The sequence below is a fragment of the Notolepis coatsorum genome (genome assembly GCF_963971535.1).
Source record: "Notolepis coatsorum genome assembly, chromosome: 8".
NCBI classification, from domain to species: domain Eukaryota; kingdom Metazoa; phylum Chordata; class Actinopteri; order Aulopiformes; family Paralepididae; genus Notolepis; species Notolepis coatsorum.
The window spans coordinates 34,901,054-34,915,711 of NC_140172.1; the positions used below are offsets into that span (position 1 = coordinate 34,901,054).

The 14,658-nt window shown below is 40.5% G+C and overlaps 1 protein-coding gene across 5 annotated transcripts in view; it reads left to right on the forward strand.

Annotated features, from left to right (window-relative positions):
* Positions 1-8,276: 8,276 nt before the first annotated feature.
* The window catches only part of arfip2b (ADP-ribosylation factor interacting protein 2b), a 46,786-nt gene continuing 40,404 nt past the window's right edge, over positions 8,277-14,658 (forward strand). For all 5 annotated transcript variants that reach the window (XM_084320307.1, XM_084320309.1, XM_084320308.1 and 2 more), the window contains exons 1-2: positions 8,277-8,408; positions 13,276-13,380. In XM_084320307.1, coding sequence (XP_084176433.1) covers positions 13,282-13,380 — 99 coding nt within the window. In that variant the 5' untranslated portion in view covers positions 8,277-8,408; positions 13,276-13,281. The remainder of the gene's footprint in view (positions 8,409-13,275; positions 13,381-14,658) is intronic.

The window sequence follows — 14,658 nt, forward strand, 5'->3', positions numbered from 1 at the left end:
AATTAGACAATTACGTTTTATAAGCAAATATACTCTGAACTATTTTTTGCCTAACCACTCCTCTCTGAGCGCAGCCAGTGATTTCAACGTGTCGTCGTGATTGTTGACATTCTCATTCATTCAAAGGATCCGAACCGATTGAAGTTTATGGATACCATGACTTAAAATCCTCTTACCTTGACGATTAAAAGCCTCCCCAATTTAGAAAACTGACTGTAAACTGCAGACACTATTTCCTCAATTATTTCTTCAACTTTCCTCGAGTTGAAAATAGTTGAGGAAATAGATTATCACATGTCCTCACAACAGAACGATAGGATTCAAGTTGAAAATCTGCAAGGTCAATAAAAGAATATGCCTTATCAGTGGCCCTTTAAGCTTCAAACTGAGACTGAGTTATTCAGACTTGCTTTCTCCAACCGAGAAATATCTCTAAAAAAAGAATTTTTAATTGCATCAGTGCACTAAAAGAAGTGACCCAAGCTTTTATCTTGTCCTGACTTGAATATTAGCGATTAGTTGTTGTCGGCTACTCTGGCCTCAGTTGTAAAAGCTCTCTCTTCAATCTGCAACTGGTCCAGAATGCGGTGGCTGTGTCTCTGAGATGTAACACTGAGGGACGGCCACACATCACTCCCACAAACTAGCCATGTTCCATTCAGAATCGATTTTCAACATTTTGCTCATCACTTGTAAAGCGGTCAGTGGTCTCTGGACTCTGGACCGGCCCCTATTCGTTTGTGAGCTTTCAATATGCCTGTGTGCCGGATCGCAGGCTGAGATTCCTCAGGCCCTGCTCAGTGTTCTGAGGTCGACGACAAGGCTTTCACCGTCAGGGCCCCTAAACTGTGGAACAACCTGCCCTGGAGGCTGAGGGCTGCCAAGTCAATCAACTCCTTCAACTCACTGACCGCCGGGGATTAGCCTTATCCTGTGGTAGCTACTGCCACGCTGTAAACGATGGGAGTTAGTCACCTTGTTTGTAGAGCTAAATCTACAGTATTATTCTATATTATAGCCATGTATACAATACTATAGTCATTTGACATTGAGTTTCTTCCGGTCAAGATGCAAAAAAGAGATAATTTTTCCATCGATACGTTCCCGTGTTATACCGTGGTGAATATAAGTATGCTTTTAGAACGGTCTAGGGTAATTCATGAAATGCTTAGTTATGGCAGTACTGTATACGTCGATTCCATTGTAGACGTTGCCGTTTCTTGCCTGAACCCGCTATTGTTCCGGAATCAAATACAGATTATAGGTATTATGTTCCATCGTGAATGCATGAAAGGGGGGGGGGGTCGTTTCTGATTATTTGATTGTTGGCAGGGGTGTAAAAAGTACTCAGAAATTATAGTTAGGTGAAAGTATGGGTACCGTCTCAAAATCTTACTCAAGTAAAAGTCAGAGTATCTGGCTAAAAACACACTTGAGTAAAAGTCAAAAAGTTTCTACTTTTAAATATACAAAAGCCTTGCAGGATCAAGCTAAAATGTACGTCAAATTGTCCTTACCTGCGACCGGGAGTATTCCAAAAACAATATTCCAATTTCTTGATCGCCATCTGGTAGATCCAATGTCCATTTGCTTGACGGCATAATCCACCATAACATATGGATCGGGCATATTTGACGGGCTTCAATGTAACCGGCAGAACCGTTCGTCTTGCCCTTCAAGGAAAAATGTAACCCGAAAACAATGTTAGAAAGGGTGCTCGATACCGCCGTCTAGCATGATGCGGCCGGTATTGCACCTAGGCATTCTCATTGCGATTCCTAATGTTAACCCCGAGTCAGTGGGCCTGTAATGAATAGAAATATTGAATAAAAGAAATAACAATCAAATAACGTATATATATATGTGGTTGGCGTTCAATGATTGTCGGACAAACACGTATATAATCGTCATTGGCGGCCAATGTGTTTTTTGGGGGGATTCCAATTCTTGACTACTATAGCCTAAATTATTAGCCTGAACCAGACAAAGTATTGCTGACTTCATTTGTGTGTCAAGGCAGGGATGGTATTTTTTTTTGCTTTGTGTGATTGTTTTATTCTCTGTAAAACACTTGTAGTAAATTCCCACAGACTTTCTACAATAATTTGAGGTTATTGTAGCACAATACAATGAGATTGATTATCTGGACGGAGGAGGAAAGATTCATACTGATAGAATTGTTGGTCTCCTCATTCTGACTTAATGCAGATGAAGAATAAAACGTGTACGCCAGACAAACCAGAATTGTAGTTCAACTCAACTGATTTATTTGAGTCAGGGCCAGGAGTGAATAAAAGGTTGACTTTTACATACAAAAGATAATCAGATAACCTTACAGCTGTCTGTTGTACAGAAATATCACAATCAGGTTTGCATCTCAAACCTCAATACTGCACATCAAACAGTCACCTGGTTAACATAATTTGAACATACATGGTTTACTGTACACATTATACATGAGTAAATCTGGTTTACAGATCAGGGATCTGTACATTACTCTAATCTATAAACAACCATTGGTGTTTCCCATGATTTACTCACGTAAAATGCAATCAGCTCACAGTAGTTTCTGGGTGGTTCAGCGGTGGGGGAGCCCCCAGACCCCTGGTTGGGTCCGGCCTGAGAGCTCCTGAATAACCCTATGTAGGGCCTTATATCCTATCATTTCTAGCCAATAATACATATGGCTGGTCCAATCCAGCGTCTTCTTGTGGGGGTTGATCTCTTGTGGGGGGTTGGTGTTTTCTTCCTGTTGGGGCTGGTTACCCCTTTGATCTCCTGTGTGGATCTTGACTCAATACCCAGAGGGGCCGCTAGTGGCCCCCGTCACTGTCTTCCTGGATGGGTCTGTCCCAACAGAAATCTCCTCTTAAATGAATAATATATAACTTTAACATTCCTTCTATATGGCTATAGATGTCTAATATCATCCAAGTACAGTCAGTGCTTTCTAAGACTGATACCAGACATCATATGAGACCTTTTGATACTAAACAGTTGATTAATAGATTACTTTGTTTGTGAGTTAGTGTCCATGCTTCAACAAGTCTAAACTGGTCTGCCCTGTGTTCAACCCAGCTGTCTCTGCTTCTACATTTACATACTGTCAATTCAAGTGTTGTTTGTTCTCTAAATTCGTCATTGCTTGAGTGGGGGTTGAACTAACTGTTGCTGTTGTTATCTGATGCAACTGTCTCACTGACAGTTGAGACTGTTTTAGCCACTGAGTCCACTCTGCTATTGAAAGGTACATCTGGCTTTATATTTATGGTTCTCCAATTTATTCACACATATTAATTATGAAATTCCAAGGCAATATTACCACACACTCACCATAAAGGTTGTTGTCGTTATTACTGTTTCTAGTGTTCTAGCATTCTGAGATATTTCATTTAATTCTGTGGTGGGAATTAATTAATTAATTCTGCGGTCAGGCAAGCGATACCGGAGTCTCAAGGCGAGCACAGAAATACTCAGAAGAAGCTTCTATCCCCAGGCCATCAGGTTGCTCAACGAACAATAAACACTATGCAACAACCATCAAATGCACACAGCACACACATCCACACGCACACACTCACTTTAAACTAACAACACACTGCAGCACCCACTCTCCACACTTTAGATCACACAAACACACTTTACACTTTATATTTATTGGTAAAGGATTTGCACTACAACTCGTACACCTTACTGTAAATTGTACCTAAATTGTACCTCATCCCATTTCTGCTTTGCACTATATAGTATTGTATATTAGTATATTGCATAGTATATTGTATATTTAAGCATTACATCACGCGCAGGAGTGGTTTGTGACCAATAAACCATGCCTAGGGGTGGTCGTTAGACCCCCCTAGGCATGGTTTATTGGTCACAAATCACGACTACAAGTGGTGTAAAGCTTTTATACAACTGCCAGATTCATCCAACCTTATTTCTATACAATAAACACACATTAATCGAAGATTTATTGAAAAAACCATCCGCCAGAAAAAGTAGTTCCCACAACTACAAAAAAGACAAGTTGCCTCCATGTGGAAGCAGCTTGAAGTGCATCCAACCAAACTAACACATCCAACTGTGTATTATTGGAATGATTGAGAGAAGTTGCCTCATGTGGAAGCAGCTTGAAGTGCATCCAACCAACTAACACATCCAACTGTGTATTATTGGAATGATTGATTGAAAATTTTATTACCAGATGCAGAATGGGTACAATACAGTACGGCTCAATACACACAATTGTTAAGGGAATGCAGACCTACTTTCCATAGAACTTCATTCTTAGATGCGTCTATATAAAGTAGGTAAAACAAATTAAAACGTTTTCTTTGCCCTATAGGAAAAAAACGTTTTCTTCGCCCTATTTTTTTATTTATTTATTTTAGCCTAAACTTAACCAGTTGGAAACCAGGGGTACAGTAATAAAATTAGCAATCAACCAATCAATCAATTCAATAGACCATGCTCACTTAAAACAGCGCTGCTTCTCTCTCAGTCTGACTCCCCCGCTGTTGCAGACAGGAGTGTGTGTGTGTGTGTGTGTGCGTGTGTGTGTGTGTGTGTGTGTGTGTGTGTGTGTGTGTGTCACAGTGTGTGTGTGTGTGTGCGTGCGTGTGTGTGTGTATGTGTGTGTGTGTGTGTGTGTGTGTGTGTGTGTATGTGTGTGTGTGTGTTTGTGGGTACGCCAGCGTCGGACAGTGTGAGAGAGAACGCTGCAGTCAGTAGAAAGTAGGAAGGAAGAAATTTAAATCAATCAATTAATCAATCAATCAATCCGCGATTTTTCTTTTGTTCTAGATTGACTCAAGACCCATCAATTACATCATCCAACATTGTTTAAAGGACTAACACATTCCCCTTGACAGAATCGCTTCATATTTAGTCGTTATGGTGCTTTCAACATAACCATTTGTTGTCCGCGATCTTGTTTTCTCCCGGAGTGAGCCGGGGAGTGATATGTGATTCGGTTGTGGGCGGGTCCTGAGCCCAGGACCGTGGATTGTTGCCAATAAAGACGTGTAAATGGCCAATCAGAATCGAGAAATTTGCATGCCGTTGTATAATGTATGGTAACTCAGTTACTTCTAGTCTGCATCGAACATTGTACATATGTCTATACTGAACACTGTGACCTCTATTTTTACTTCTTTTTACATGCTACTTTATTTTATTTCATACTTATCTTGTCTAGCACAGTCTCTGGAGCGTAACAGTAAGAAGCATTTTGTATAAAAGTATTCTGTACTTCTGTATGACAACTATTAAAGAAACTTGAAACTTGAAATTGTAATGACATTTCAATGTGATATTTTAAATGTCTCTCTAACACACACAAACACACACGCATGCACGCACACACAAACTCACACACACAGACACACACACACACAGGGAGAACTCTTTCCCCCCACAATCCAGAGACCAGGCTAAAATAATGACTTCACTAGGCCATGAGTCTTTTACGCAAGCTGACACTGACACCTTCTGGCCAAGGATAAGAACTGCATCAACTGGTAAAACTGTTTAATTTGAGTTTATATTCTTCAATACTACCCAGGATCCCTCAATTCATCAGCTCCTACAGCTCATCATCTTTCTCAACCCAAATCACAGCTACATGTTTCCAACCGTATGTTAATTGGTTAAGAAATATTCCAAAATATAGACACCATCTCTATATGTTCCCTTTATCCTGACTTGTATCAATAAACAGATCCCAGCTGTCATCCATTCAATGTAAAATTCAGTGTGTGAATTTCTTCAGTGATATTAAATTCATTCTCAAATCTTGTCATGGTTATCATACACCTTGTGTTTATAGGCCACTAATGTAAATATGTTTACTAACTTAATTTAAGGTTTCAGATAGGCCCCTCATCTCTCCATTAAAAACATGTAATGAATAAAAGAATGGGTCATCTATCTTCCACCATGGATTTTTAAACATGTTATGTTTGAGCCTCTGGTTCCTTTAGTTTGAGAATAATGTATTTTCTACATGATGACCTTAATTTAACCTGGGTTACAAGGAGATGTTTGGTTATGGTTTAACGCATGTTTCCAAGGTACCATTAAAAACAGGCATTTAAAAATACAATTCCAGTCAATAAAACTACAATTAAGTTCCCCTTGTCATTGCACTTTCTGCCACACTATTTCTGCCATATCAGCCAGGAATGACATGAGACAGGGAGGCTTGACACAAATCAAAATGTGATTGTCTTTCAGAAACATGTACACGACCACAAAGGAGGCTGTGTGCATAACTAATGCAATGAATAGTGAAGGCAATAGATATTATTTCTGCTAAATGAGTATGAAGTAGCTGAGCAAGGCTTGTACAGAGTTGTTTTGAGTCACATTGAGGTGAAGTGAACGTCTCTTTTTCAAATTAGGCCTGACCGCGAACAAATTAAACACGACACATGTTTTTCCATGTTGTTAATTAATTAATTCATTAATTAATTAATTAATTTAATATCAGTCAGTCAGTCAGTCATTTCTTGTTGATGCAGTTCTTATCCTTGGCCAGAAGGTGTCAGTGTCAGCTTGCGTTTTAAGGAAAGAGGAAGGGGACTCATTGCCTAGCCCTAGTAATTTAGGATGGTCTCTGGATTGTGGGGGGAAATAGTTCAAATAGTTCAAAAACTATCAAAAAACTAAAATAACAATACATTATACAATTAAATGAATGTATAATGTAGTAAGTCAATTAGTATGTTGATGCATAGGGAGGGATAGAAGCTGAATATGATCTCAGTTGTGAGACATTTGAAGATTACAAAACTAAACATGAATTTTGACCGATCTAAAATGACTCCAGAATCAAAAAGGAGCATAGCCCATGATACAAAGAAGCATACTCCATCATAAAAAGAAGCATACCCCATCAATAAAGTGTCTATGTACCATAAACTCAGACCATCTCCACGTGATGGACATAAATGTGCCATAATACCGCAATGCTGTGAAAATGGACCTAAAGGGATGTGATGTTAAGTGAGCAAGGGCCCAAACTAAATCTTGCTTGTGGCACTCAAAAAAGCTGGGGCCATTTGAATACTTCTACTAATATATTTCATATTATTTACTCAGAAGACAGCAATGTGTCAATTAATTTGTTCCACAAACAAAAGGTAGGGTTAGAAATAATCTGTGTATTATTCTGGCACTGCAGGATTTGTCATTTGCCAATTAACTCCCTCAAAGCTGCAATTTATCAGTCCTCCACAGGTTGGTAGGTTATTGTGGTGGTGTCAAGGTGGGACAGGCAACATACCCAGTCGAGCAGTGGAAATCATGCATGACGAGACATTAGCCACGTGTTATTGTATCAAATTAGGAACTTTAATTGGGGAAGGCCAGTTTTATTATAGGCCTATAAGCTTGGCACACGTATTGCTTTCTGTAATGCCTGATTGCCATTTTTATTTATAGAGCCAGGCACTCTATGCTATCCCATTCTATGTCCACCTCTGTTGGCAGGTTGACATACCGGTAAGTAAGTATGTGCCTTGGAGCTCATAGTTAACATTAAACATTTCCCCCCATGATAAATTGTATCATGGGGAAAACAGTCACATGCACTGTGTTACACTGTAGAAATAATATTTTCTAGGAAGCTATTTAAATAGTCTACTGATCTGGGATCTGGGCAGGTTGTCCGTAAGCAGTGAATGAATGAATGAATGATGAATGAATGAATGATGAATGAATGAATGAATGAATGAATGAATGAATGAATGAATGAATGAATGAATGAATGAATGAATGAATGAATGAATGAATGAAAACTTTATTTAACAGATTGCAGAATGGGTACAATACAGTACGGCTCAATACACACAATTGTTAATGGGATGCAGACCAGAGAAAGACTTTTTGTCTTGTTTACATCAGGGTCCCCCATTTTCAATTCATAGTGAATCAGTCAGCAGCAGCTCGGGAACAGGATGAACCATAGATATATATCACTATGGTTCCATCTACGTATTTATATATATTATGGCTTATGGGATGGATCATGGACGACATGGTTTGGCTGCAGGACCATTGAAGGCAGAACAGTGGAGGCGCCGCCTGCAGCACCGAGCAGCCAGAGGAGCGCTCATGTGACGTCAGTTCCGTTAACGCGTCTCTAGAGGTTAGTAGCGCAAAAAGGGATTCTTTACAAGAAGAAACCGAAGATAAATATACCGGTAAGCGGTAACTAGCAGATTATTGTCATTTTTTATATTCTTAAATAGCATTGCATACGGTGCATTACTCATCGTCGGTCAACGTATTTGACTGAGCAGCACCGTTGGTCCCCTGGAAGCCGTGGTGTGTGCTGCACCGGGATGCACTGACTGCAGATCTGTTATTACTCACGACGGGAGTCGGGATCGGGACCGAGCGCACCGGTAAGAGACAACTAACTAACGCTACTATTAGTAAACAACAACGATATTGCCTTCTTCTTCGAAGTGACTTAGCTATTATACATGTTCACAAGAAATGGCTAACATTGACACCGTGAGTGGTTTAACGTTATTATTACCACTGTTGACAAAGTCGCTTCCAAATTCATTGCATATTATTTATGACTAGAAACAGGCCTTTTATTTAGAGGCAATCTGGCTAGGAGAGCTATCCTGTGTCACATATGCACCCCCCACCCCCCAAATAATTTGCTTTTAAATCAGCTCGAAACCGTCGTACCTTTTCATGTAAAACCAGCTGATAGATCAACTGTCTGCAACTGTCGGACAAAACCCAAACATGAATGGCAGATTGACACCCACTATACTACCTAACATGTATCTGCTGGGGACACCTCTTTACACCTGTGCACCTGCACCTGCACCTGTTTCATGCTGCGCCAGGGGACTGAGGGGGGTCTGCGTTTCCCATGGCCTCTGATCTATGTTATGCATTGAAAATGGGGGACCCTGATGTAAACAAGACGAAATTCTTTCTCTGGTCTGCATCCCCTTAACAATTGTGTGTATTGAGCTGTACTGTATTGTATTCTGCAATACAAATGTCAATCAATCAATCTAGCCCAGATACAGGACCCTGTTTTCTATAGATCTATATAGGCCCCGTTGGTCTTCTCTTGTATTTAGGGCCACCCTGTGTGCGTGATGAGTTTCATGAGCGGAACATTCTTTCGCCAGTTGTCATAGAGACGTGGCTGAAAGAACCATTGGGACACACATGGAATCTGCTCCGTTCTTGCGCGTTTAGGCGCCCCTTTTAACCAGAACCCTTTGAGGTGTGTTTACATTTCTTCAAAACTCTTATCCAGCTTATAGGAATCCTTGGAATGTGTGTTCAGTATCTGTGTTTCAGACCAGCCTATGAGGGTTTAATTATTACTTTGCCTATATATTACAGATCAATTTTCAATTCCCCTGTAAGCAACGTCAGCGTGACATGGTCAATCAGTGTAATTGCAATGGGAGTTCCACACATAACTATAATAAAACAAAACGGGTATTTCATACAAGCCACTGTTTGACAGCCTAGGTAAAATTTTGACAAATGGCATATGTTGGCAGTCACTATGAGCCGTTTTAAGAGCAGAATTTAAAGCCTGAGATGTTATTGGTACAGGCAAAACACAACTTGCAGTGGCTGAGGAAATAGAGTTGTTTGTTGGACTGGCCAAATGCATATTTTGAGATGGAAAAAAACCCTCCCAGGCCCAAAATGGAACCAGTCTACTCTAAACAAGCACAAGCCACATGGTGATATGCTACAACATTTTCTTGCAAGTTTCTTGGAAATATATATCTTGAAGAGTGATTCATGTTCCTGGCCAAAGAGACAAGATATTTTTTTATGATCAATGGCAAATGGTGTGAGATATGACCTTTTTAAAGATTTAAAATGTGGCTTTTAATAATAGCGTGCTCCCATCTTTGTAATATTGAGCAGACAATGGGTCAAGTACAGTAGGTCTATGTCTGAGATGCATGCAGCCAGGTCTTTATTTTCCTTAGCAAAAGCAAAACACTACCTGTCTAAAAGTCACAATTAATGCAGATTTTACAATCAGACTGGCTGTGAAAAATAAAACCAGGCTGATACCGATTGTGCTTTTTAAAGGCCATGTCGGCCGATAGCACTTGTCTTCAGGAGGCCTATAACTAACTATGTACACACAAGCTGGGGTGCTGTTGTGGCTCCTCGTGACTCTGTTTAGTCAGTTACTGAAGGCGTGACTCTATTTAGTCAGTTAGTGAAGGCGTGAGTCTGTTTTGTCAGTTAGTGAAGGCGTGAATCTGTTTTGTCAGTTAGTGAAGGTGTGAGTCTGTTTTGTCAGTTAGTGAAGGTGTGAGTCTGTTTTGTCAGTTAGTGAAGGTGTGAGTCTGTTTTGTCAGTTAGTGAAGGTGTGAGTCTGTTTTGTCAGTTAGTGAAGGTGTGAGTCTGTTGTCAGTTAGTGAAGGTGTGAGTCTGTTGTCAGTTAGTGAAGGTGTGAGTCTGTTGTCAGTTAGTGAAGGTGTGAGTCTGTTGTCAGTTAGTGAAGGTGTGAGTCTGTTGTCAGTTAGTGAAGGTGTGAGTCTGTTTTGTCAGTTAGTGAAGGTGTGAGTCTGTTGTCAGTTACTGAAGGTGTGAGTCTGTTTTGTCAGTTAGTGAAGGCGTGAGTCTGTTTAGTCAGTTAGTGAAGGTGTGAGTCTGTTGTCAGTTACTGAAGGTGTGAGTCTGTTTTGTCAGTTACTGAAGGCGTGAGTCTGTTTTGTCAGTTAGTGAAGGTGTGAGTCTGTTGTCAGTTAGTGAAGGTGTGAGTCTGTTTTGTCAGTTAGTGAAGGTGTGAGTCTGTTGTCAGTTAGTGAAGGTGTGAGTCTGTTGTCAGTTAGTGAAGGTGTGAGTCTGTTGTCAGTTAGTGAAGGTGTGAGTCTGTTGTCAGTTAGTGAAGGTGTGAGTCTGTTGTCAGTTAGTGAAGGTGTGAGTCTGTTGTCAGTTAGTGAAGGCGTGAGTCTGTTTTGTCAGTTAGTGAAGGCGTGAGTCTGTTTTGTCAGTTAGTGAAGGCGTGAGTCTGTTGTCAGTTAGTGAAGGCGTGGCATCAAATAAGCTATTATGTGCTTTCACTCCTAGCACTGTTTATAAGAATAATTCTTGGGCTATTAGAGTGAGGCTTCTTGTTATTGACCAGTAGATGTGTGTATAGCTTCAGCTCATCCATGCATCACGTCTTGTTTGACACCTCACTAAAATATTGAACATGCATGTCATCAATTGATCAATAGCCTAATATTGCACACAGAGAGCTCTGTTTAATATATTTCCAATGACCTCCGGCTCCGTGTCTTTTTCCAGGATGATGCAAGGAAGGCATTATGTTGCTAAAGCTTGGTGAGCACAGTTTGAGAAGGCAGGACTTTTCCTCTCTCGGCAGTGTCCTGCCAATGCCAACCCATAAGGTGACTCATAAATCATAAGCTATGCAGAGCCAGGACACTGCTGTGGTGTCTTGGCTAGATGTTCCCCGCCAGCAGAAGAGAGAGGAGGGAGACAGGGAGAGCATAGAGGCCATTATACTGTCCTGCACAGTGTCAGACAAACCTTATAATTTTAATAATACATGAAGCTCCAAAGGAGAGCTGTCCAGAATGATCCCCGAGGGGGCCTGCAGTTAATCGGTTAACCAAGTATGGCTCTCCTCGAATAAAGACATCCTTAGTCGACTAATCAATTGTTTAGTTGATTTAATCAACAAATCAGTAAAATAGTTCCCCATAAGCTATCATGCACAAGGATCTCTGCTTACCAGATATATGCTTTAAAATGTTCAGGAAATACTCATAACTCATTCAGCATGGGGAAAATACATTAAAAAAGACTAGCCTAATTGACTAACAGTCTTGGTCAACTAAACCAACCAATGAATCAACTAAATTAGCTAAGTTCTTCATTACACATACTTAAATCTAAATAAAGAGAGCATCAGGGTGTGTACAAGTAGTCTTACTGTAGATCGCCCAGTTGCCTGCCTAATGTATTGGAGTACTGTTCTCTAAGTAGCTTGTGTGCTTTCTGACCAACCTCTTTCCTCAATAGATGACTAGATAGTAGATACTATCTACTACTACCATTAAGCCTACTTGTGCTTTGTTAGGTTTTAAGTGTCTTTCCTGTTTGTATGTGTTGTTTGTTATGTAGCCTAAGCCAGATGTCACATTTACCTGTTGGACCCACACCCTGCTCCGCCCGCATTATGATAAGCCTCTCATTTAAAGGACCACGCCAACATTTTTGGAAATTAGCTTACCGTCTTCTCCAGAGAGAGACAAGAATGCCTAGGCTACCTGTCACTGTCCGCGTCCATTGATTGTGCTAAGCTAGGCTAACGTGCAGCCAGATAGCTTTCTACTGAACGCACAGAGGAGGAAAAAACTGGTATCTATCTTCTTGTCTCTCTCTCTGGAGAAGACGATAAGCTAATTTCCCCAAATGTTGGCGTGTTCTTTTAAATTGGCCTGCAAACTAGCCATACAAATAGTGAGTCCTCTCAGTGACCTTGCTTTACCCTGACACACGCACACACTTACACAAATCTCGCTCGCACACAAAAAACCACAACCTTCTTTTGTAAGGGTGAGTTTATTGAATATATCCGAACCTAATATGAGCCATATTACCGCTTGTCTGTTGTCTGTATGCACGTGACACGATTCAATGTGCATTGTGTACTTGTACTTGTACTGTGTGTGTGAGAGAGAGTGTTTGTGTAGTAGACGCTAGCAGCAGAATGATGACCAGACAGTGTTGTTATAGTTGTAGCGTTTTGCTGACGCCTCTCATAGTGGAGGATGGTAGGGGAGTGGGCGCTGCTGGTAACTGAGCAATGTGGAGACGCACCACTTGAACTGTCCAGAGGCCATTGTGTTGTCCTGGCAGCTACTGTGTGTGTGGGGGGGGGGGGGGGGGGGCTTGAGTAGGTGTTGTTATGCCGAGTACTGAGTCTTGCTTTTGAAAGACAAACATTCTGTTGTGTTTCTACCAATTATATTTCCATAATTGACTCTTTTCATACATACTAGTATTTTCTCCCCTCTATAGGGTGTCTGTGCATGTGAGAGTAAATGTGTCTCTCTCTCTGCATCTTCCTTTTCCTCTTACACCCTCTCTCCTGGTCCACCCTACCTGTGGCATCCTTTCTCTCTCTCTCTCTATCTCTATCTATCTCTATCTCTATCTCTATCTCTATCTCTATCTATCTATCTATCTATCTATCTATCTCTCTCCATCTCTCTCCATCTCTCCTTTGTCTCCCGGACATAGTGCAGCATGACGGATAGCCTCATGAGTAAAGCTGCCACTATGGAGATTCCCATCAACAGTAACGGAGACACGAGGACCCTGCCAGAGGACGACAGCCTGGAACAGGTTGGTAAAGAACCTACGGCTTTTATAGCCTCAAAATCACATTACATGTGTCAATGGGCTTCACAAGCCCACAATATAATAATAATAATTATTATATATACTATATATACCGGGATTTTAAATGTTTAGATTTTTTTAAGAGTGGACATCATTGTGATATGTTTTCATTTACCTTCCTGTTAGGTGTATGACCCCCCCCTCCATCGCTGTCATTAGAGTTCTGAGAACATGCCATTCTATTAACAATACAGACGGTTTCGCTGGAATTCTGTTGCTAGGGGAACAGCTTGGACGGTGACCCATGTTTATTTCCTGTCAGTTATTGATATCGGCAAACACTGCAACAGGAAGTAAACGTGGCTCCACTTAGAATGTTTATAATATATATATATAATATATATTATATATACAGTATACACACTAGGGGTGTAACGGTACACAAAAACCACGGTTCGGTACGTACCTCGGTTTTGAAGTCACGGTTCGGTACGGGTTTTCGGTACAGTGGGGGAAAGTTTGGCTTTCCATGCTCCACTCAGGGGTGATGTAGTGAGCAGTAACGAATTGTACTTGTTGTAGGGCTGTCAACGAATATTCTATATTGAAATTAATAATCGACTTGTAAAGAAAAGAAAAAATTATTATTATTATATTAGATTGTGAAAAAAACAGCCCCCGGTGGGCGGTTAACATATCGTTGTATTCGTTTGGTACACACTACAGCGGTTCGGTACGGTACGGTACACACTGAAATGGTTCGGTTCGGTATGGATACGTGTACCTTTACACCCCTAATACACACCTAAAATAAATTCATGGCATATACAAGGCAAATAAACAGCTTTTTGTGCAGTTTCTGTCCCAAAGGGTATAGAAAATGCTCTGTATACTTCAAGTAAAAAAGAGACTAGAAAGTAAAAAAAATCTAAAATGCATGTGCCCTTTTTTATACTTTTGTAGTCTTGACTCTATTCTTCACTGGCTCAGCAACCCTGGTCTAGCTATAGGCCTATTATATCTGCTTCATTACCTAGATGCTTTATTTGAGAATTTTCGGATCTCTCAGTTTTACCCCAAGTCTTTCCTGGATTTGTGGTTTTGATATTTTGTACTGTTCTTAAAATCATGTAATTTCACGTCCAAGTTTATAAATCGGTACAAAACATCAATAATCTTTTTGATATTTTATGTTTTATCAAGAATAATCCCATTTGGTATGCTTATAATACATTCCCTCCCCCAGTTTTATTCTCCAGCTAGTCAAACCCTGCAAAAAGG